Source organism: Mustela putorius, unplaced genomic scaffold (assembly GCF_011764305.1).
Source record: "Mustela putorius furo isolate JIRA1106 unplaced genomic scaffold, ASM1176430v1.1 tig00000224_pilon_pilon_pilon, whole genome shotgun sequence".
In the NCBI taxonomy this organism is placed as follows: Eukaryota; Metazoa; Chordata; class Mammalia; order Carnivora; family Mustelidae; genus Mustela; species Mustela putorius.
Window position 1 is genome coordinate 23,935,849 of NW_025421321.1, and position 25,082 is coordinate 23,960,930.

A 25,082-nucleotide genomic window follows, 5' to 3' on the forward strand; every position below is an offset into this window, starting at 1 on the left:
TTATCCATTCTGATACCCTGTGTCTTTTGATTGAGGCATTGAGCCCATTAACATTCAGGGTAACTATTGAGAGATATGAATTTAGTGCCATTGTATTGCCTGTAAGGTGACTGTTACTGTATATTGTCTCTGTTCCTTTCTGATCTACTACTTGTAGGCTCTCTCTCTTTGCTTAGAGGACCCCTTTCAATATTTCCTGTAGAGCTGGTTTGGTGTTTGCAAATTCTTTCAGTTTTTGTTTGTCCTGGAAGCTTTTAATCTCTCCTTCCATTTTCAATGATAGCCTAGCTGGATATAGTATTCTTGGCTGCATGTTTTTCTCGTTTAGTGCTCTGAATAGATCATGCCAGCTCTTTCTGGCCTGCCAGGTCTCTGTGAATAAATCTGCTGACAATTTAATATTTTTACCATTGTATGTTACAGACTTCTTTTCCCGGGCTGCTTTCAGGATTTTCTCTTTGTCACTAAGACTTGTAAATTTTACTATTAGGTGACGGGGTGTGGACCTATTCTTATTGATTTTGAGGGGGATTCTCTGCACCTCCTGGATTTTGATGCTCGTTCCCTTTGCCATATTGGGGAAATTCTCTCCAATAATTCTCTCCAGTATACTTTCTGCTCCTGTCTCTCTTCTTCTTCTGGAATCCCAATTATTCTAATGTTGTTCCGTCTTATGGTGTCACTTATCTCTTGAATTCTCCCCTCATGGTCCAGTAGCTGTTTGTCCCTCTTTTGCTCAGCTTCTTTATTCTCTGTCATTTGGTCTTCTATATTGCTAATTCTTTCTTCTGCCTCATTAATCCTAGCAGTGAGAGCCTCCATTTTTTATTGCACCTCATTAAGCTTTTTTGATTTCAACTTGGTTAGATTTTAGTTCTTTTATTTCTCCCAAAAGGGCTTTTATATCTCCCAAGAGGGTTTCTCTAATATCTTCAATGCCTTTTTCAAGCCCGGATAGAACCTTGAGAACCGTCATTCTGATCTCTAGGTCTGACATATTATCAATGTCTGTATTGATTAGGTCCCTAGCCTTCAGTACTGCCTCTTGTTCTTTTTTTTGTGGTGAATTTTTCCACCTTGTCATTTTGTCCAGATAAGAGTATATGAAGGAGCAAGTAAAATACTCAAAGGGTGGCAACAACCCCAGGAAAATATGCTTTAACCAAATCAGAAGAGATACCAAATCGTGAGGCGGGAGAAAGGGGATAAAAAGAAATTCAGAAAGAAAGAAAAATTTAAAAAGCAAAGAAAAGAAAAAATTAAAAAAAGAAAATGAATAAAGAAAAAGTATAAAAAAGAAAAATATATATATATTAGATAAACCAGTTAAAAACGTTTAAAAAGAAAAGGGTAAAAGTTAAAAAAATTTAGCAGAAGAAAAAAAAATTGAAAATGAAAAATAAATAAACTACAAGACTAAATAATCATGGGGAGAAAGCCATGAGTTTCGTGCTTTGCTTTCTCCTCTGGGATTCCGCTGCTCTCCTTGGTATTGAAACTACACTCCTTGGTGGGTGAACTTGGTCCTGGCTGGATTTCTTGTTGATCTTCTGGGGGAGGGGCCTGTTGTAGTGATTCTCAAGTGTCTGCCCCAGGCGGAATTCACCGCCCTTACCAGGGGCCGGACTGAGTAATCTGCTTGGGTTTGTTTTCGGGAGCTTTTGTTCCCTGAGCACTTTCTGTAGAGTTCCGGAGGACGGGAATGAAAATGGCGGCCTCCTGGTCTCTGACCCGGAGGAGCCGAGAGTCCGGGCCCCACTCCTCAGTGCGCCCTCAGAGAACCGGGCCCAATTACTCCCATTTCTGTGGCCTCTGGCCACGCTCCGAGCTCAATGAGCCTGCGACCAGTTCAACGTAGCCCCAAGCTGTGAGCTCACTCTTGGCTCTGTCTCTGTAGCCGGCTTCCCCGTTCTAATACTTGTAAGCTCTGTGACACTCAGACACTCCCGATCCTTCTGTGACCCTGCGGGACCTGTGGCCACGCTGACCCCGCGTGGGCTTCGCCCCGGTTTAGCCTCTGGAGCGATGTCCCTCAGCGGAACAGACTTTTAAAAGTGCTGATTTTGTGCTCCGTTGCTCCGCCACTTGCCGGGAGCCGGCCCCTCCCCCCGGGTTCTATCTTCCCGTTGCTTTGGATTCACTTCTCCGCCAGTCCTACCTTTCAGAAAGTGGTTGATTTTCTGTTTCTAGAATTCCTATTCTTCTTCTCTTCGATCTGCCGTTGGGTTTGTAGGTGTTTGCAATCTTTAGATAAGCTATCTAGCTGATCTCCTCCTAGCTGAAGTAGTCTCAGCCTGCTACTTCTCCGCCATCTTGACTCCTCCCCCAAAAAGAGCTATCTTAAGTGTACTCATGTTCACGTACTCCAGGAGTAATAAAGAATGTTCATTTTACATATCTGTACACTTTGTTCCTTTATTTAAGATGACAGGCTTCTTTTTAACGTTTAGTTTGATTGTTTTAAAAAATTAACTCGTTTATACCAGTGCTGGCTTTAGTGCAAGAGTGAAGAAAATAAAGTGCCTCATATTTAAAGTGGCATATCTGCTCTCTTACATGTTTTGCTAATAGCTTAAGAACCTAACACCAGATTAATTTTATTTAATTACAAGACATTTAAAGATTTTTTTTTAATTCATTTGAGAGGGAGAGAATGAGGGAAGCATCAGGGAGGGTCAAAGGGAGAAGCAGACTCCCTGCTGATTCGGGAACCTGATTTAGGATGTGATCCTGGGACTCCAGGACCATGGCTTGAGCTGAAGGCAGTCGCATAACCAACTGAGCCACCAAGGTGCCCCTACAAGATGTTTAAATGAAACAACCACACAGTTGTACATAGGGACATAAAATTGGGGGTGCCAGAAAAAGTAAAAAGGAGCTGTTGCTTGGTCACTTTTTTTTTTTAAAGATTGTATTTATTTATTTGACAGAGAGATCATAAGTAGGCAGAGAGAGGGGGGAAGCAGGCTCCCTGATGAGCAGAGAGCCTGACGCGGGGCTCGATCCCCGGACCCCAAGACCATGACCCAAGCCAAAGGCAGTGGCTTAATCCTGAGCCACCCTGGTGCCCCAGCGTGGTCACTTCTAATCACAAGTTTTGTTTTTAAATATTGGTATTTTATATTTTTTAAAGATTTTATTTATTTATTTGACAGAAATCACCAATAGGCAGAGAGGCAAGCAAAGAGAGAGGGGGAAGTATGCTCCCCGCTGAGCAGAGAGCCCAATGCGGGGCTCGATCCCAGGACCCTGGGATCATGACCTGAGCTGAAGGCAGAGGCTTTAACCCACTGAGCCACCCAGGCGCCCCAAATATTGGTATTTTAAAAGAGATGATACTAGGTCATCCTGTTCCAAAGTGTATGTTTCAGAGCATTAGCCCTATGTGTTCAATAAAATGACATTCCAAAGTCAAATACATTTTGGAAAAGCTATATATTTAGATCTTAAAGCTTCACAAATCATATTTGTATATAAAGATTCTAAGAAATCCTGTGATAAACTTATTTCAGTTTACCTACCTCAGTATTTCCCAAATTTATTTAACTTTGGAAACCACTTCTATATAACACCTTTTAATGTGCTACAGACCTAGTATTCCACAGAACACAATTTAGGAATAACATATCAGGGGCATTATGAGTTGCTTAAAAAGAGGTATTTCAGGGCGCCTGGGTGGCTCAGTGGGTTAAGCCGCTGCCTTCGGCTCAGGTCATGATCTCAGGGTCCTGGGATCGAGTCCCATATCGGGCTCTCTGCTCAGCGGGGAGCCTGCTTCCCTCTCTCTCTGCCTGCCTCTCTGCCTACTTGTGATCTCTCTCTGTCAAATAAAAAAATAAAAGATGAACATAGATACAATGTAACGCTACTGTTTCCCAGAACACTTCAGTGTTTTGAAAGCCTTTGAGCTCCACTAATAAAATGTGATTCTGCATAAAGAGTTGTCAAAAGTCTGTATTTCCCTAGGAATCCCCAAAGTAGGATTCCGTGTTCCACAGACAATCACCACCAGCGGCAGCCTGTGGAACTCTCCCTACCACCTCTTGTGTTCTCTTAACGGGCTTTGCCAGGATGCCCCAACTGCTTTACCTATTTCTCACCCAAGACTCTTCCGTAATTTCCCAAAGAATGAAAACTAATTAATGGCTCCTAATGCATTTCTGAAGGCTTAGAGATAGCAGAAGTATAATAAAGACTGTCTCACAGTGGTTTCCAAAGGTGGCTAAAGGGTTTACAGTATAATGGCCATCAGGTCTTCCAGGGGCGGGGGTTAGTGGGAATCTCTTCCTCAGGAATCTCCCAGATGTCTCCATACTATGGAGTTCCAGTGATTGTTAGCCTGGGGCAGGAAAGAAGACTGGCCTTGGGCTAGAAGGGAAGGCATCCTGCATTTTCTGTGTCCAAAGTTTTGAACTTTTTAGGCAAAACCCCTTCTACAATCTGCAAGAGGTAGACTGACCCCCGAAATCTAGACAAAGCAACCACAGTAGAGATTTTTCCCAGCTTGGCTTATTTCATCATAAATAACTCATGTCAACCCCTTACAATCCACTTCAAGTAATGATGCACAGAGCAGTAAGTTTTTATACTTAGTCTTTGGCTTCAGCATGGGGTGAAGTTAAAAATAAGCTTCCAGGGGCACCTGGGTGGCTCAGCGAGTTAAAGGCTCAGGTCATGGTCTCAGGGTCCTGGGATCAAGCCCCGCATTGGGCTCTCTGCTTAGCAGGGAGCCTGCTTCCTCCTCTCTCTCTCTCTCTGCCTGCCTCTCTGCCTACTTGTCATCTCTATCTGTCAAATAAATAAAATCTTTGAAAAAAAGAAGAAATGGAAAAACAGGCAACAACAAAAAAAATAAGCTTCCACCTATCTCTTTAATCTTATAATCTTACATGAACAAAGGCTTGTACCAAAATGGCATGCGCATGTGCCCAAGTCCACATACATTCTCACTCTTCCAGGAACAAACCAGACTCTTCAGGCAAAGAGCAGGCTATCCAGAAATAGAAAACAGAAAAACAGCATTTTTTTAACTGTGGGATTTCATTCTGCCGAAGTGAAGCTTCACCCCATTTACAACACTAATCGGAATACTTCCCCCAACTCTGAGGTCTTCAAGTCATCAGTCACACTTTAGGAAACATTGTTCATTATTTCCTTTATAATTTGTGATATTAAAGGGACCGTTTTGGTAAAATTCTGAATTCATGAGAAATCTTGAGAGGTGAATTGATATCTCTGGTTTTAGGGTAACTTTTACAATAAACTCTTGTTCAAAAAGTAACTGAGTGCTGCCAGGAAGTTTGCTCATCCCAGAGTCACTTAGCCAGTAATTTGGGTATTAGCAAAATAAGTTTCTAATCAACAAAAGAATGTACAGTGTACTTCTTAAAGCCTTTTCATAGAAGAGCTTTCTTAAGTTACTCAAAATCTCTTTATTGTTACTCCTGAAATAATTTAAGTAGGTTTGTGGTTATCTGCTTTGCATTCTACAGCAGATGTGATAAAGCAACAGAGCATGGAAATTGGGAGGCCTGCATGGATGGGGGCAGGGCTCTGACTTGGACAGCTCTGTTGCCTACTAGGGATACACTTTGGGGAAGTTAATCTCCCAGCAGTTTTCTCATCTGTGAAGTGGGTGTGTATCTACTCACAGAATCATGGTGAGGGTAAATGAGAAAAGGCCTGTAAATCTGAGACCTTGGGGCACAATAAGCACTATCATACTAGTGCAGTAGAGGAGGCCTGCAAGAAGCAGGCATTCTGACAAGTTAGATGTGACTATTTTCAGCCAGATAGTGAGAAGACACCATCTGTTGAGTAATCTGTTCTAGAATTCCCAGGATCGACATCAAGTAGTCTTAATTTTTGTAATTCACCCTTCAACCCATCTCTCCTGTTCTCCAAAATTCCTTTGTTCCTAAACTCCTTTGATCTCTGCAAACTTATTCACTACCCTGGGTTACAATTTGTCATTGGCCTAAAAACTGGCAGTAGTTAAAAGTTTCCAAGTGAGGTCTAACTCTCTCTTCCGTTAGTCAGGGCTCAGTTCCCTCATGGGTCCATGTTCATCCTGTCTTTTTCAGTTTGAAGATAATATCCCATAATGAAGAACCTAAAGTTGAGGAGCTCTGACTTTCAGCTCTGAATTTGTGTATTCTTCTTCAAATTCTTAGCCTTTCTGTGATTTCTTGATATAATAGATTTTTTTTTCTCCCAGAAAACTCTATTTTTGCTACCTTTGACATATATCATGAATTTCTTCTAAGCTTCTTGACAATCTCCTGACAAGGTGACTCCATGAAACTATTATTTTTTTATTTGATATTGTACACCTCTTTTATACATGCCTGTCTTCTTAGAAAGTAAGCTACTTTGGGAATTGACTCCCTCTGGAGTCAGATAAGATGTCTTCAAATGCCTCTTACTTTTCATAGCACTGTAGCATCAACTGTACTGTCAGAATTTTACTTCTGTGATATCATATTCATCCCCTTTGAATCATATTTTTCAAGTCTCTGACTATGAAATCATGGCTGATTTTTTTAATAACCCCATCTCTCTCCTCAAAGCCCAAAGTAGGTGTGTGATTATTCCCAAAGTTACTTTCATTGTCTAATAATATCCAAGAACTCCCAGGTGTCACAGTTTCTCTTCCCAAGGTGTCTTAAGTCTACCTGATCAACTAGATGTTTTTTAAAAAGTGTTTATTTAGAATTAAGCTGAGTAAGTTTCCCCTCACTCTTTTCACAACTTCTAAGAGATCAGATTCTAATATGTGCTCGGGGAGAATCTATTAGTTCTCCCATTCCTGGATACTTAAGTTAGGTTTTACCATCAAAAATTCAGTAACAGTGGAGATATTTTCCCTTAGAACAAAAGTTTTCAAACTGAGGTACTAGTGGGTTATAAAACAATGTGGGCTGCAACTAGCATTGTGAAATGGAATAGAAGAGACAAATGATAAAATAGAAAAACAGTCAAGTGCACTGCATGTAGTAAGAATAAATATTGTGAAACTTTGTGTTTTATGTACTTTTACACATTTTGTGTTCTTAAATGGCAAAATCTATTTCATGGTGTGGATCATGGATGGAAAACTATGAAAACTGCCATATTAGATGATAATACATTATTTGTATTTTCATAATGAAAAGTATAGAACATAATTTTTACATTAAATTGAGCCATATATATACATATATATATATATATAATAACATGGTAGTACAAAATATAGAAATATACTTAGTTGATTTTTACCATTCCATCTGTTGACAGGAAGTAGTTTAAGAATTTAGCATCTTTATTTTGGCTAAAAATATATGATAATTCACTTTTAAGTACCTTTTCAAAAAATTCAGTCTTTATGAAAATATACTTATTCCTAGATTTTAGGATTCCATTTTAGTACTAGAATACCCAATAACTTACTGAATCAAAATTGAACATTCAGAGATATCAAGCAGTATATGAAAATGTTCTATAGTATTCAATTCTGTGTTTCCAATTTTTTTCCCATAAAGGGTGACTGGTGGTCCCATGGTAAAAGACTGGAGCATCCCTTCCAACCACCTTATGACACTAAGAGCACCCAGAGGAGTGACTTTCAAAAGCCAGCATGTCCATTGGTTTTGCCAGTCAAACACAGCAAGTTGCAAAAGCCTTCTTGTGGAATAGGTAAGGTTAGCTGTGATAAAACCTCTTTCCCATTCTCTCAGGTTACTGCTATCAAATTAAGGTGTATTTGATGTACTGGCCCCTCCTGAGAAAATTATTTCTCTATAGGAGTTGAAAATATACATACAACCAATGCAGCCCTTGACATGTTTGTTCTTTATCCCTTCTTGGTGGACAGCTTATCTCCAAACATATTTACAATAATAAAAATTGGCCTGATCATGATAACATCGGCCTCCAAGTCATATACCTAGTGGCATTCTGCTATTGTTGACACCACATTTTAAGAACTACTAAAATTGTAGACAGGATTTCTCTAAGTGTACTCTGAGGGACACTAATTCCTTGTGATGTTCAAAAAAAGAGGGAAGTGCTCAAATAAGTTTTCTGAGAACTGAATTTATAAAACTAAACAGATCTTTTTAAGCCACAGAACTCTTAAAACCTTTACTGTAAGCACAAGCATAATGTGTTCCAAAAGGAAGAATAAAGAATATTATGTTTTCCCCACTACTGACCACTTCAACCTTTTTCTAGATTTTCACATGACTGGTATCCCATAAAACAATGTAGGAAATACTGTTACGTGGACTGTTAAAACATTGTCAGATCTCAAAGTTATTTACCTGACCATGTTATTATAATAAACTTTTTCACATTCAGTCAGCTTCTATCTGTTTCCTACCACATGTCCTAGTCATCTTTAGGGCTGGGGTAGACTTTTGCAGGTCTTAAAGAAGTGCACAATCACGTCAAAACAAAAATGTATGTATTGAGTACCCGTTCTGGTCATCACTCCATATAAAAGTTCATAAGGTAAACTTCAGATAATTTTCTGAACATGACAGTAGACAACCAAGGATTGGTTTTAGCAGTCACCAGTCCCTTACTTAATTTTATCCTTCAGGTCTCTGTGATCTGGCCCGTCTAGTTAAGGATACAAAGTGCAAGTAGGTTGAAGATCAGAACATTAGAAAATGGTAATATTCAGCATGCTTTCCACTTTAACTGTGGTAGTTAATGGAGAGGACTGTTAGATGATCTGTAACATGGTCTCTCCTTTAGAAAGGTAATGAAGTCTGATTCAAGATGGTAGACTGAACACAGACATCTAAATCCACCACCACCCATACTCTATTAAGTAATAGTAAAGCAATCAATCCACAAAGATGAAGAGAATGGAAAGGAGAACTTTCTGCAGAGTGGGAAGGAATGAAAACTTATTGATGGATTACAGAAAATGAAGAAGCAATAGCCTAGAAAAGACAGAGGGAAAGGCAGCAAAGAGTCAATCTGTCTGACAAAACCCCAGGGTAGCTGGAGGCTCAGTCAGCAGGCAAAGCAAAAGGCAAGAATGAATCCAAGGGGAGAATTCAATGGCGACCGGAAAGTCTGTCTTTTAAAGAACCACTCCAGTCATGAACATTCTATTCAATGCCAACGTTAAGACTAGTGGAGCTCAGTGCCTCAGCCAGAAAGTCAACTAACCACACCAGTTATGTTTTCTGATAATTCCAGCTGATCTCTTATCCTATTCTTAGTTTATGAATGTACAGCCAAAGATTACAATTATGCCAAGTTATTTTTTTAATGTTTGGAGGGTAGAGTCAAGGAAACATCACAGAACAAAAACAACAGCAGCAACAACAACAAAAAACTAGAAACTATGAGAGATAAAGGCAAAGTGGAGAATCAGTCTGGGAGGTCCAACTTTTCTGGAGCTCCAGAAAAGCAAGGAATAAAACTAAAAGCAGAGATAATTATCAACACATAATATTTATTGAGCACATAGTATTTGCCAGCATTTTATGGAACTTCCTAAATATTACCCATTTGATTCTCAGTCCAATTGTAAGGAATATATTAGTATGGTGATATTATTAATACTCTCATGTTTCAGATAAGAAAGCAAGCACAGAGTTTGAATAACTTCCCCAAAGCTACAGAGCAAACAACTGGTATTTGAACTCGGTCTACCTCCAATAAAAACCAGTATTCTACACAGCCTCTAGAATAATAAGAAAGTTTCCCAATATAAGAGAGAGGCATTAAAGGAGTCTACTGAGTGCTTCCAAGTGTGAAGGGACAAAAGATACAGCCTATATACCATTATGAAATTGCAAAGCAACAATCATAAAAAGAAGATTCTGTAAGTTTCCATAAAGAGAAAGAAAAATTAGTCACTAAGAAATAAGGATCCGTATGGAATCAAGCAGTGCTGATACAAAAGCACAACGGAGTTATGTCTTCAAAATTTCCAGGGAAAATTTTTTTGACTTAGAAAAGAGGATTAATTGAACACAAATACTAGAACAATTCTTTTTCAGGTGGCACCAGGCTTTGGACCCACTGAGAAAGAAATGTAGTCCCAGCACAATATTTGGCCCTTAAGTGAACAAAATTCATATAATTATATTATAAATTTATTTCATAGTTTTTAGCTTTTAGCATTACACAGATATAGTATGGAAATTTTAAATGTGTTTATAGGATTATGTTATGAGCCTTAAGAAAAGTATATCAAGAGTTGACAGAAGATGGGAAGTAGAAAGAAGGGTGCTAATATCTTTAACATGAGTACTGAAGAAATACTACCCAAAGGAGATGAAACAAGGAATAGAAGTTTAAGGTTGAAGTCAAAGGAACGAATTTATCTCTCTAGCCCTGTCCTCTTTGCTGAGGATTGAACTCCCATCCAGCCACCTACCTACCATCTTTTCTTGGAAAGCTAATCTTTCAATAACCGCATTCAAACCTGTCCTCTGCCATTTTTCCTCTTCTCAGTAAATGTCACTTCTATTCCCCCTCAAGTTTTGATAGTCTAGAAGACATTCCAGAACTCTCTACCTTTTATATCCAATCCATCAACAAATCTTGACACCTATTTCTCCAAAATATACTCCATGTCTTCTTACTAATGTTGTACAGCTCCTGTTAGCCTGCTTTCTCTCTTTCTCCTCCAAAATATGTTTTCCACACCATTTTTAGAAGGATCTTTTAAAAATACAAATGATATCACTTTCTTCCATTAGATGAATTACTTCTCATTGTTTGTTGAGTCAATTTCAAATTCCTCACCATGGCCTACATGGTCCTTTTTAATCTATAGAATATTTCCTGTTGCTCATGGTATCATGAGAGGGCATTTCAAGAAGGGTATTTAACTCAGTGGGGGAGGAGTCAAGATGGTGGAGAAGTAGCAGGCTGAGACTACATCAGGTAGCAGGAGATCAGCTAGATAGCTTATCAAACCATTGCAAACACCTACAAATCCAACAGGAGTCCAAAGAGAAGAAGAGCAACAATTCTAGAAACAGAAAATTGACCACTTTCTGAAAGGTAGGACAGCGGAGAAATGAATCCAAAGTGACCAGAAGATAGACCGTGGGGGGAGGGGCCAGCTCCCGGCAAGTGGCAGAGTAACAGAGCACAAAATCAGGACTTTTAATAGTCTGCTCCACTGAGCAACATCGCTCCAGAGGCTAAACCGGCGTGAAGCCCATGAAGTCAGCGTGGCCTCAGGTCCCACAGGGTCACAGAAGGATTGGGGGTGTCTGAGTGTTGCAGAGCTCACAGGTATTAGAGCGGGGAAGCTGGCTACAGAGACGGAGCCAAGGAGTGAGCTCTCAACTCAGGGTTACCTTGCACTGGTCTCAGGCTGGGTGAGCTTGGAGCACGGCCAGAGGCCAGGGAAACAGGAGTGATTGAGAGCTTTTCTCTGAGGTCACACTGAAGAGTGGGGCCCCTGAACTCTCGGATCCTCCGGGCCAGAGATTGGAAGGCCGCCATTTTCATTCCGGTCCTCCGGAACTCTATGGAAAGCATTCAGGGAACAAAAGCTCCCAAAAGCGAACCCGAGATATTACTTAGCCTGGCCCATGGTAAGAGTGGTGCAATTCCACGTGGGGCAAAGACACTTGAGAATCACTACAACAGGCCCCTCCCCCAGAAGATCAACAAGAAATCTAGCCAAGACCAAGTTCATTTACCAAGGAGAACAGTGGAATTCCAGAGGAGAAGAAAGCAAAGCATGGAATTCATGGCTTTCTCCCCATGATTCTTTAGTCTTGCAGTTAATTTTTTTTCTTCTTCTAAATGTTTTTAAACTTTTACCCTTTCCTCTTTAATGTTTTTTTAACTAGTTTACCTTAACAATATCTTTCATAAAAATAAATAATATAATCTTTTTTGAACTTTCATTATTATAGTCATACTTTATCCTTCATTGTATCTAACTTTATTTTTTGTATACACATAGGGTTTTTTCTGCTAAAAAATTTGGGGTACAACTTCTTCTAATAGATCAAAATCTACCCTAAATCTAGCTCTAGGCTTGTTATACTCTCCAGCCAGAGCAAATTCTCTCCACTTTCTTTTTCTTTATTCTCCCAACCAACTTACTTTATCAACTAATTTTTTAGAAATTAAAAAAATTTTTTTTCATCTTTATAGGCATATTCCATCCCCTCATTGTGTTTACCCTTATATATGTTTTTCATTCTTTAAAATTTTGGGAGGTAGTTTCTACTAAGAGACCAAAATACTCCCCAATTAAGTGAGTGTTTTAGTCACCAGTCTAATATATATATTTATGTATAAATATATATATATTTCTTTTTATTATTTTTGTTTTCTGTTTTTAATTTTTTTTTCTGAACTTCTTTTTATCCCCTTTCTCCCCCCACCATGATTTGGGGTCTCTTCTGATTTGGTTAAAGTGCATTTTCCTAGGGTCTTTGCCACCCTTTTAGTATTTTATTTGCTCCTTCATATATTCTTATCTGGACAAAATGACAAGGTGGAAAAACTCACCACAAAAAAAAGAGGCAATACCAAAGGCTAGGGACCTAATCAATATGGACATCAGTAATATGTCAGAGTTCAGAATGACGCTTCTCAAGGTTCTAGCCGGGCTTGAAAAAGGCATGGAAGATATTAGAGGAACCCTCTCTGAAGAGATAAAATCCCTTTCTGGAGAAATAGAAGAACTAAAACCTAACCAAGTTGAAATTAAAAAATCTTTAATGAGGTGCAATCAAAAATGGAGGCTCTTACTGCTAGGATAAATGAGACAGAAGAAAGCATTAGTGACATAGAAGACCAAATGACAAAAAATAAAGAAGCTGAGCAAACAAGAGACAAACACTGGACCACGAGGAGAGAATTTGAGAGATAAGTGACACCATAAGACGAAACAACATTAGAATAACTGGGATTCCAGAAGAAGAAGAAAAGAGGGGAGCAGAATGTATATTGGAGAGAATTATTGTAGAGATTTTCCCTAATATGACAAAGGGAACAAGCATCAAAATTCAGGAGGTGCAGAGAATCCCCCTCAAAATCAATAAGATTTTGTCACCTAATAGTAAAATTTACAAGTCTTAGCAGCAAAGAGAGAATCCTGAAAGCAGCCCGGGGAAAGAAGTCTGTAACATACAATGGTAAAAATATTAAATTGGCAGCAGACTTATTCACAGAGATCTGGCAGGCCAGAAAGAACTGGCATGATCTATTCAGAGCACTAAACGAGAAAAACATGCAGCCAAGAATACTATATCCAGCTAGGCTATCACTGAAAATAGAAGGAGAGATAAAAAGCTTCCAGGACAAACAAAAACTGAAAGAATTTGCAAACACCAAACCAGCTCTACAGGAAATATTGAAAGGGGTCTTCTAAGCAAAGAGAGACCTTAAAAGTAGTAGATCAGAAAGGAACAGAGACAATATACAGTAACAGTCACCTTACAGGCAATACAATGGCACTAAATTCATATCTCTCAATAGTTACCCTGAACGTTAATGGGCTCAATGCCCCAATCAAAAGACACAGGGTATCAGAATGGATAATAAAACAAAACCCATCAATATGCTGCCTACAAGAAACTCATTTTAGTGACGCCTGGGTGGCTCAGTTGGTTGGACAACTGCCTTCAGCTCAGGTCATGATCCCAGAATCCGAGGATTGAGTCCCGCATGGGGCTCCCAGCTCCCTGGGGCGTCTGCTTCTCCCTCTGACCTTCTCCTCGCTCATGCTCTCCCTCACTGTCTCTCTCTCAAATAAATTAAAATAAAAAAATCTTTAAAAAAAAAAAAGAAACTCATTTTAGACCCGAAGACACCTCCAGATTTAAAGTGAGGGGGTAGAAAACAATTTACCATGCTAATGGACATCAGAAGAAAGCAAAAGTGGCAATCCTTATATCAGATCAATTAGATTTTAAGCCAAAGACCATAATAAGAGATGAGGAAGGACACTATATCATACTCAAAGAGTCTGTCCAACAAGAAGATCTAACAATTTTAAATATCTATGCCCCTAATGTGGGAGCAGCCAACTATATAAACCAATTAATAACAAAATCAAAGAAACACATCAACAATAATACAATAATAGCCCGGGACTTTAACACTCCCCTCAGTGAAATGGACAGATCATCCAAGCAAAAGATCAAAAAGGAAATAAAGGCCTTAAATGACACACTGGACCAGATGGACATCACAGATATATTCAGAACATTTCATCCCAAAGCAAAAGAATACACATTCTTCTCTAGTGCACATGGAACATTCTCCCGAATAGATCACATCCTGGATCCTAAATCAGGTCTCAACTGGTATCAAAAGATTGGGATCATTCCCTGCATATTTCCAGACCTCAATGCTCTGAAGCCAGAACTCAATCACAAGAGGAAAGTTGTAAAGAACCCAATATATGGAGACTAAACAGCATCCTTCTAAAGAATGAATGGGTCAACCGGGAAATTAAAGAAGAATTGAAAAAATTCATGGAAACAAATGATAATGAAAACACAACAGTTCAAATTCTGTGGGACACAGCAAAGGCAGTCCCGAGAGGAAAATATATAGCAATACAAGCCTTTCTCAAGAAACAAGAAAGGTCTCAAATGCATAACCTCACCCTACTCCTAAAGGAGCTGGAGAAAGAACAACAAAGAAAGCCTAAACCCAGCAGGAGAAGAGAAATCATAAATATCAGAGCAGAAATCAGTGAAATAGAAACCAAAAATACAATAGAACAAATCAACAAAACTAGGAGCTGGTTCTTTGAAAGAATTAATAAGATTGATAAACTCCTGGCCAGACTTATCAAAAAGAAAAGAGAAAGGACCCAAATAAATAAAATCATGAATGAAAGAAGAGGGATCACCACCAACACCAACAAAATACAGACCATTATAAGAACATACTATGAGCAACTCTACACCAACAAATTTGACAATCTGGAAGAAATGGATGCATTCCTAGAGACATATTAACTACCACAACTGAATCAGGAAGAAACAGAAAACCTGAGCAGACCCATAACCCAGTAAGGAGATTGAAACAGTCATCAAAAATCTCCAAACAAACAAAAGCCCAGGGCCAGACAGCTTCCCAGGGGAATTCTACCAAATATTTAAAGAAGAATTAATTCTTACTCTCCTAAAACTGTTCCTAAAAATATAAATGGAAGGAAAACTTCCAAAACTCATTTTATGAGGCCAGCATCACCTTGATTCCAAAACCAGTCAAGGATCCCATCAAAAAAGAGAATTACAGACCAAAATCCTTGATGAACACAGATGCAAAAATTCTCACCAAAATACTAGACAATAGGATCCAACAGTACATTAAAAAGATTATTCACCACGACCAAGTGGGATTTATTCCAGGGCTGCAAGGTTGGTTCAACATCCGCAAATCAATTGATGTGATACAACACCATCAATAAAAGAAAGAACAAGAACCATAAGATACTCTCAATAGATGCTGAATAGCATTTGACAAAGTACAGCATCCCTTCCTGATCAAAACTCTTCAAAGTCTAGGGATAGAGGGCACATACCTCAATGTTATCAAAGCCATCTATGAAAAACCCACCACAAATATCATTCTCAATGGAGAAAAACTGAAAGCTTTTCCGCTAAGGTCAGGAACATGGCAGGGATGTCCATTATCACCACTGCTATTCAACATAGTACTAGAAGTCCTAGCCTCAGCAATCAGACAACAGAAAGAAATTAAAGGCATCCAAATTGGCAAAGAAGAAGTCAAACTATCACTCTTCACAGATGATATGATACTATATGTGGAAAACCCAAAAGGCTCGACTCCAAAACTGCTAGAACTTGTATAGGCATTCAGTAAAGTGTCAGGATATAAAATCAATGCACAGAAATCAGTTGTATTTCTGTACACCAACAGCAAGACAGAAGAAAGAGAAATTAAGGAGTCAATCCCATTTACAATTGCACCCAAAACCATAAGATACCTAGGAATAAACCTAACCAAAGAGGCAAAGAATCTATACTCAGAAAACTATAAAATACTCATGAAAGTAATTGAGGAAGACACAAAGAAATGGAAAAATGTTCCATGCTCCTGGATTGCAAGGACAAATATTGTGAAAATGTCTATGCTACCTAAAGCATTCTATACATTCAATGTAATCCCTATCAAAATCCCATTCTTTTTTTTTTTTCAAAGAAATGGAACAAATAATCCTAAAATGTATATGGAACCAGAAAAGACCTCAAATAGCCAAAGGAATATTGAAAAAGAAAGCCAAAGATGGTGGCATCACAATTCCAGACTTCAAGCTCTATTACAAAGCTGTCATCATCAAGACAGTATGGTACTGGCACAAAAACAGACACATAGATCAATGGAACAGAATAGAAAGCCCAGAAATAGACTCTCAACTCTATGGTCAACTAATCTTCGACAAAGCAAGAAAGAATGTCCAATGGAAAGAAGAGTCTCTTCAATAAATGGTGTTAGGAAAATTGGGCAGCCACATGCAGAAAAATGAAATTGGACCATTTCCTTAAACCACACACAGAAATAGACTCAAAATGGATGAAGGACCTCAATGTGAGAAAGGAATCCATCAGAATCCTTGAGGAGAACATAGGCAGCAACCTCTTCGACCTCAGCTGCAACAACTTCTTCCTAGGAACATCACCAAAGGCAAGGGAAGCAAGGGCAAAAATGAACTATTGGGATTTCATCAAGATCAAAAGCTTTTGCACAGCAAAGGAAACAGTTAACAAAACCAAAAGACAACTGACAGAATGGGAGAAGATATTTGCAAACGACATATCAGATAAAGGGCTAGTATCCAAAATCTATAAAGAACTTAGCAAACTCAGCACCCAAAGAACAAATAATCTAATCAAGAAATGGGCAGAGGACATGAACAGACATTTCTGCAACGAAGACATCCACATGGCCACCAGACACATGAAAAAGTGCTCCACATCACTCAGCATCGGGGAAATACAAATCCAAACTACAATGAGATACTGCCTTATACCAGTCAGAATGGCTAAAATTAACAAGTCAGGAAATGACAGACGCTGGTGAGTATGCAGAGAAAGGCAAACCCTCCTACACTGTTGGTGCGAATGCAAGCTGGTGCAACCACTCTGGAAACAGCATAGAGATTCCTCAAAAAGTTGAAAATAGAGCGATCCTATGACCCAGCAATTGCACTACTGGGTATTTACCCTAAAGATACAAACGTAGTGATCCGAAGGGGCACGTGCACCCGAATGTTTATAGCAGCAATGTCCACAATAGCTAAACTATGGAAAGAACCCAGATGTCCATCAACAGATGAATGGATAAAGAAGAAGTGGTATATATACACAGTGGAATACTATGCAGCCATCAAAAGAAATGAAATCTTGCCATTTCCGATGACATGTATGGAACTAGAGCGTATTATGCTTAGCGAAATAAGTCAATCAGATAAAGACAACTATAATATGATCTCTCTGATATGAGGAAGTGGAGATGCAACATGGGGGATTTGGGCAATAGGAAGAGAATAAATGAAAGAAGATGGGAATTGGAAGGGAGACAAACCATAAGCGACTCTCAATCTCATAAAACAAACTGAAGGTTGCTGGGGGGAGGGGTGTCAAAAGAGAGGGGTTGGGTTAATGGACACTGGGGAGGGTATGAGCTATGGTGAGTGCTGTGAAGTGTGTAAACCTGGCAATTCACAGACCTGTACACCTGGGGATAAAAATATATGTTTATAAAAATATATTATATGTTTAAAAATTTAATTAGAAAAAAAAAGAAGGGTATTTAACTCAGGTCAAGGAGGCAGAGAATGTTCTCTGAAAGTCATGGTTATTCCCAAAATGACTTATGCCTGTGTACTTGTTACTATATTTCCATAATCTACTTATTCTTATAAATTAAAATTTGAGTATTAAGAGAGTTTCTAGGATATAGTCAAAGTTGAATACTTTGGAAAATCTTGCCAAAAGGTGGTTTAACTTTAAAAAAAAAAAGACTTCATTTATCTATTGTGGTGGGGAGACAGAACACAAGCAGGTGGAGAAGCAGAGGAAGAGGGACAAGTAGATGTAGGGCTTGATCTCACCACTGTGAGATCATGACCTGAGCCAAAATCAAGAATTGGACACTTAATTGACTGAGCCACACAGGTGCCCCCAAAAGTCACTGACTTTTAAAAGTGCTAATTAGGTATGGACAAAATCATTATAAAAGAGGAGCTGGAGTGAATTTTTTAAATCTTGGATTCTTTAGTCATTTAATTTCAGATGTATCTTTAAATTTTCATTCTGTTTTAAAGAAACTATAAAGGATACATTAGGGGTGTGGTTCCCACAAGAAACACACAGTACAATTCCAATCAGTGGATATTTCCACAAAGGAAATGCATTGGCATTCCAATAAAAATTTGAAGACTGAACTGGTTAGAATAACGTATCTAAGTTTAGTATATATAATATTCTATGATTCTTTTTTTAAACTTTTTTGGTTAAGTAACCAATCAGATCCCAGTTCTTTCTCATAAGGAGTGGTTGCTTCTACTCCAGTTCAGTATGGGACACGGTAGAAGATGAGAACGGAGGGCTGGGCTTTGTTCTAGGATGACCAGGCAAGGCCCAGCCATTTCCTAAGAGACCACCCACTCCACACCCTCAACATCAGTGCCTATAGGTCTGCTCTATTGAGCCCATCTATTTTCCCAGAGTGAAATACTCCAAACCTCCGTCTGGAGTGGGGAACAAAAGATCTGGGAATTTCTCCAATAATCCTCTGTTGGCTCTTCACCTTGTTCCATGTTTCCTGTCCCATATCTGTCAGATGCCTCCATTTTTTGAGCCCTCCTGGGACCCCACCTCATCCCCATAAGCACTTAGCTTCCAGTTTTTTTTGTGGTCTACTCAAGTTCATTGCCATTTAACCATCTGCTTTCTGGTTTCCAAATTTGTTAGTATCTTTAATCTCATTTAGTTCTCTATTTTCCTAAGGATTTAAGCTTTTTAAGGTATTTACCATCATTATACCATGTTTTGGGAGGGGGTGGGGGAAATGCACATGTTGAATTTGTCATGTTTAACTGGAAATCATGGTCACCTTCTCACCATCAATACTCCCTCCCTGTAGAATGTAATACTGTCTTAGCACTTAGTGGTTTGATCCCTAGGCTCATTACTTAAATTTCATCATTTTATTTCCTCAATTCAAGAAGTGCAAATAATACTCCCTACTTTGCAGGACTGTGAGGAGAAATAAAAAATATGTAAAGTTGCCTACCACAGTGCTTGGTACAAAGGACACAACAAATGGAAGCTATTTTTATTATTGATAATTGCATTGTATTATGCTAGGTCTTTAGCTGGAATTTAGCTTTGGAAACCAAGTGTGGAAGTCTCACTTTTTCCTTCCTTGCCTTCCTTCCCCCTTCACCCACACCTCCCCCCCACTTCTGTCTCTGTCTCTCTTTTATTGTGTTTCTCATTGCCACATTCATTATTATATCCCAGGTCCTAGAATGATGCCCGGATCTATCCAACAGATTAAAAACATAATGTAATTAAACAAACATACACAACACAATATAGGTCTGCAATTTATTCATATTTTGGATGATGTTTGGATACTAGTGAAAAGGGTTTTAAAGAGGAAATATTTGAACATAACATATAAAAAATATGTATATATATACTAGTTTGTATATTCCAGATTTTACATATATGTATATATATGTGCATATACATACAGACTTCAAAACTGTAGATGTAAACATGCATCATACCAATTAAAAGTCGTCATCTGGTCATTCTGTTCCATCAGCCCACTTAATTACGCCTGGTCTTTGGCATTTCAGCAATGTCATTTTGTGCTGATAATGAAAGTGCCCTTTATTCTTGTACCACCACACAATTTCCTGGCTGCCATCCACGGTCACTTCAACAAATGGCTGGGCTCCATCATATCCTGAGCTGCTATAAGAATAAGGGTTCACTGTGGGTTTTATATCATAAAACTTTATAAATTGGAAAGGCTGATCTAATTTGTGAGGAAAGTCCTACTTAAATAAAAGTTGCAGTTTTTATCAATGACTTGATATCTTAATGTTTTCTTGAATTACAAAATCATATTATAATCATGAAAAAAATTTTCTGAAGTAGGCGTTAGTGTTGTTTCTTTTGCACCAAGGTGTAGCATCATAATGGTTTCTTGCTAGAATTATGCTCAAGTTTTTTCACTGTATTTTGAAAATCTATACCATTATTTTTTATATTACTTTTACATAAGATCAAAATAATTGCTACCTAGAAGAATGGGGTATCTGATAGAAAAATATTACAGATGAATGTTTTTTAAGTAGACTAACACACAAAAAGTTAAGAAAATTTCCCAAAGTAAAAGTTGCTGAGTTCCCACCAATAAAGATCAAGTTCTGTGTTTGAATAAATTCTGGCTTTGTTGGTAAAATATAGATGGCTAGACACCAACTTGTTTGGTGTATCCTTGTTTAGAAAATTTCTATTTTAATTAGATCAAGTTTCCAAGAAACAGAGAGTGGATTTCAAACATTCTTCATGGACTTTGCCTTATGTTTTGTAATCCTCATAAAACAAGGCTTCTTTTAAGTAATTACTTTGGGTTCAACTTGAATTCTGAAGTAGAATAACCACGAAGAAATTGAATATCTTCTTTGATGTTTTCCTACTTAAATGTTCTTCACTATTGTGAGCTTCTTTAAAAATCTCATATATTTGCATAAATTAATGTGGTAGTAATGTCTAATTTTAACAAATATGTTGGGGTAAAGAAATTCTCTAATAGCTCAGATTTGTATTCTTTTTATTTCCTTTATTTGTACCCATAATGACATGGTTTTTTTGTTTTTTTTTGTTTTGTTTTGTTTTTTTAGTTATTGTTTTTGAGACTCTGGGAGGTTCTCGATCACTATGTATGTATGTGTATATGTATGTATGTATGTATGTATTTAGATTCTATTTATTTGAGAGAGAGAGAAAGAGAGAGATAGTGAGAAAGAGCACTAATGGGGAGGGGAGGGAAAAGCAGGCTCCCTGTGAGCAGGGAACTCAACACAGGGCTTGATCCCAGGAGCCGGATCATGATCCAAGCAGAACGCAGACACTTAACCGACTGAGCCACCAACATGCCCCTGGATCACTATTTAAAAGATAGTTCATTTTAATTGATTTAATTGATTTGTTTCTGAAGTATTTCTGTTTCTTAATTGCGTAACAAGTCACCCCAAAATTCCGTTGCTTCAAAAACAATCATCACTTTATTTGCTCATGATTTTGTAATCTGGGCTGGGCTCAGCTGGGCAGTTCTTTGGCTGGTCTTAGTGGTGAACACTTGGGTGACTGTATTCACTAGGAAGGTCATCTGAGGACTGGGCTCAGCAAGGAGTCTTCAATGGCCAGGCCCTTCTTTCTACATGTGGTCCCTCCATTTGAGGGTAGCTGAACTTACATAGCAGTTCAGGGCTCCCAAAATTTCAGAAACAGAAGCTGAAAGGCTTTCTCAAGGTTTATTCCTGGAACTGGCAGTATTACTTTTGCTATATCTTATTGGTTAAAGCTAATCTCAAAGCCAGCCCACATTCACAAGGAGGGGACTGTACAGGCATGTGAATAGTGGAAGACCAATAAAATAGGGTCACCAATGTAATGGACTATGACATGTTGTTAAATTGTTCTTCCCATGAGAGTTTAGGAGTAGCTAACGCTTCACTTTACTTTTGTCTGAAATGTCTTTAAATTGCCTTCACTCTAATGGGTGAAAGTAGAGTTGGGTATAGAATTCTTAGTTCATGGTTATTTACCTTTTATACTTGGAAGATATTATTCCATTGTCTTCTGGATCCTATTGTTACATCAAGTCTGCAGGAAGTCCAGTTAATCTTTTGAGAGTAATATGTTTTGATATAAGATTTTTAAGGTTCAAAGGGGGCCTTTGTATATAGAGTTATTTATAGTTACTTATGATTTATATTAATAACCTAGATTTAATATTACAAATGAAAAATATTTCTTTCCATAAGCCTTTAATTTTTATATATTGTTTCACTATAATTGTAGGGCTGTCTTCTTACTTCATATTAATACTTTCTGTGTCTTTGAGGGTGTTTTTTTGTGCTTATTTTAAATTCTTAGAGTATCAGTTCTAATTATTCAGGCCCACACAGTATATGTTTTTAATTTTGTTGTCTTTCTTTACAGTGTCTGTCTAGATTATCTTAATAGGTCATGTTCCCCAAGGGGAATCAACAGCCCTGTAGAGGCAAAATGTAAAAACTAGGGTCTGGCTTGTGTGCCTCCCAGTGAATTTAAAGGTAAGAAAATGATGGTCAGGCTAGAGAGTGTCAGATCCTGTAAAACCAACCTTGGTCATTTCCTATACTAGGTCACCCTCTAGTTAGAACACCACCCCTCCCTCCCACTTTAAATTCCTAAAAAGAGGCAACCCAAGAAAAGGCAATCTCTTGATGTTTTCAGTCCACCAGCACTGATGGTTGCTGGAGGAATGGTAGCAGGGCAAATACCCAAAGGGGCAGCATGCATCTGTTTTCATCAGCTCCTTACTCTAAAGGGACTTCTGTGCTGTTCCAAACTTACTCAGTTGATAGCAGATGGCTAGCCAGTTGCTGCCAGTTTCTTCCCCCTGGGGAAAGCAATGACCTTCCCAAGGCAATGTGGGGATGGGGTGTCAAGAGGAGATTTAAAAATCTCTCCCCATGAATGACCATGACAGTCACCCAAAACCCAGTAGTCTTTTCCCAAATGGTAGAAAAAAATATGTGTAAGTATGGCTAGACTTTTCTCAGTGTCATAGTTCCCGTACATTTTTAGTAAATCTTTGGCACCTGCTGTTCTTTTGTACACTAGCAAATCCTTAAAAAAAAAAAGGTAATGATTATGTAGAAAATGAGTTTTGAGCAACTGATCTCAACTAGAAATCAAGGAAATATCATCAGTTAACATTTTTTTCCCCTGCTAACAGGGAAAAGATTGCCATTTCAAATCATGTAATATATAAATACTTAAAGACTCATAATTCCTAATAAGATTAGTTTATATCAATGTCTGAATATTAAATTGGATTCATGAATGCTTAGTAGTCTGAGTTTACTAACATATTTCTCCACATATTTCTTCTTCTTATATATTCTCCCTAACTTTAAAGGCAAGATTTTTTAAAAATTAAATTTCATTTTTTAATAGTTAACACATGCATAGAATATAAAATACAAATGGCACAAAAGAATATACAATGAAAGTGAACCCATCTCTGTCCTCCAGTGACCGAATTCTCTCCCCCTGCAGCAGTCACTTTATCAATCTCTTGAATGTTATTCCAGAGATATGGTAGGTATACATAACTTCCTATATGTGACTTTTTTATAAAAGGGAGAAATTTTAAAATTGTTCCTTGATGTAATTTTACCTCACTAAACAGGGAGTTGTTCTGATCCTATATAACCTTGCATGCTAAAAGTAAAGTGAGTTTTAGAAGTTATTAAAAATATGGAACAGAGGAGACCAATAGAATGAATCCCTATATACCCATCACCTAGCTTGAAAGATTATTTAAAAGTGATTTTTAAAGAGTTTTACAGTCTTACAAATTTTCAGAACGTCCATCAATGGGAAATGAAAAGAATCACATGTTCTACTACAACTGCAACAGCCCTGGAGTCTCCCAGGTCATTCTGTTAGTGCTAGTGGGGAACAACATATGCATAAAGTTCACATAGCCTTTCGTGTAGTAAAAAATGAGTTGACAAATGAATTGTATTTACATCTTTCCTACAATTTTGGTTGGTTTCTGTGCAAGAGACATTTCTAACAGAATTTTAAAGCCATTGTTGCATTAATATTAGTTTTAGAAAGTACTACTAATGCCTCATATGGGGCTAATTCAGTTGTTTTGATTTGGTTCTTTTCATGGAGAAAGAATGTTGCATTCATTATATTTATCCATACTTTAAAAAATTTAGTATTATTAGCATTTTTTTAAAAATGTGATTATGGGGACGCCTGGGTGGCTCAGTTGGTTAAGCAGCTGCCTTCAGCTCGGGTCATGATCCCAGCGTCCTGGGATCGAGTCCCACATTGGGATCCTTGCTCCACGGGGAACCTGCTTCTCCCTCTGACTCTGCCTTCCACTCTGTCTGCCTGTGCTCGCTCTCACTCGCTCTCTCTCTGATAAATAAATAAATAAAATCTTTTAAAAAAATGTGATTATGAATATTGATTATATTTCCATATACAAATCTAATTTTTGTCCTGACTTGACAAAATATTTTTTTCCTCAGTTCCACTTGCCTCTCCTGATGCATCAGCAGAACTTCAAAAGAATTTTATAGAACACATCTCTTTTTTACATCAATATGATGCTAGGAAAAGTCCCAACGAGCCCATCCGGGGAAAGGTGAGAGTATTCTGAATCAATTATTTAATACTTTAGGATGGAACAGGTTTATGGTAGAACATTAAGCTTTTCCAAGTCATGACTGTCTTTCGAAAAGTCTATTTGAACAAACTAACATGGTTGTTAGGGGGATAAAAAGCTCAGCAACATGTTACAGTTAAAATTAAGGAATGATGTCATAATTTTGGATCACAGTCTTTGGAGTTTGGTTTCAATTATTACAATCATTCACTTAAGGTAATATCAGAGCAGTTTGATAAACTGTTGGCAATGCTCATGTGGGCGTGGCAGGAATGCATCTGAGATTTAATACAAAGTCAGACATTAATATGACGATTGCCAGATTTTTTTCCCCCAACTGCCAATGTTTGTTTTCATATTTTACCTTAAGTCATTTGTTGAAACTACCTGACGTTTGGGGTGCAATCACAAATGCTGAGGTCTATGAACTGTAGTTGCTAGTGTATCCACAGCAAACCCCAGAGCCGGAAATGAAATTCGATATGAGCAGTCTTACAGAATTCAACTGATAGACATGTTGGGAACGGGAAACAAGATGCTGCCTCTTTGACGTTCTGTTTTTCCCTTTTATTTTCTGGCTCACCCAACTTTACCATTGATGTAAAAGTCTCACTGATAATTATCTTGCTGCTGCCTTC

The 25,082-nt window shown here is 38.1% G+C and overlaps 1 protein-coding gene across 1 annotated transcript in view; it reads left to right on the top strand.

The window, feature by feature from the left end:
* CUNH2orf73 (chromosome unknown C2orf73 homolog) overlaps positions 1–25,082 on the top strand; it is a 35,785-nt gene that overhangs the window by 10,032 nt on the left and 671 nt on the right. Inside the window, exons 3-4 of the mRNA XM_004775681.3 lie at positions 7,524–7,677; positions 24,308–24,423. Of these exons, the coding sequence (XP_004775738.1) occupies positions 7,524–7,677; positions 24,308–24,423 (270 nt within the window). The remainder of the gene's footprint in view (positions 1–7,523; positions 7,678–24,307; positions 24,424–25,082) is intronic.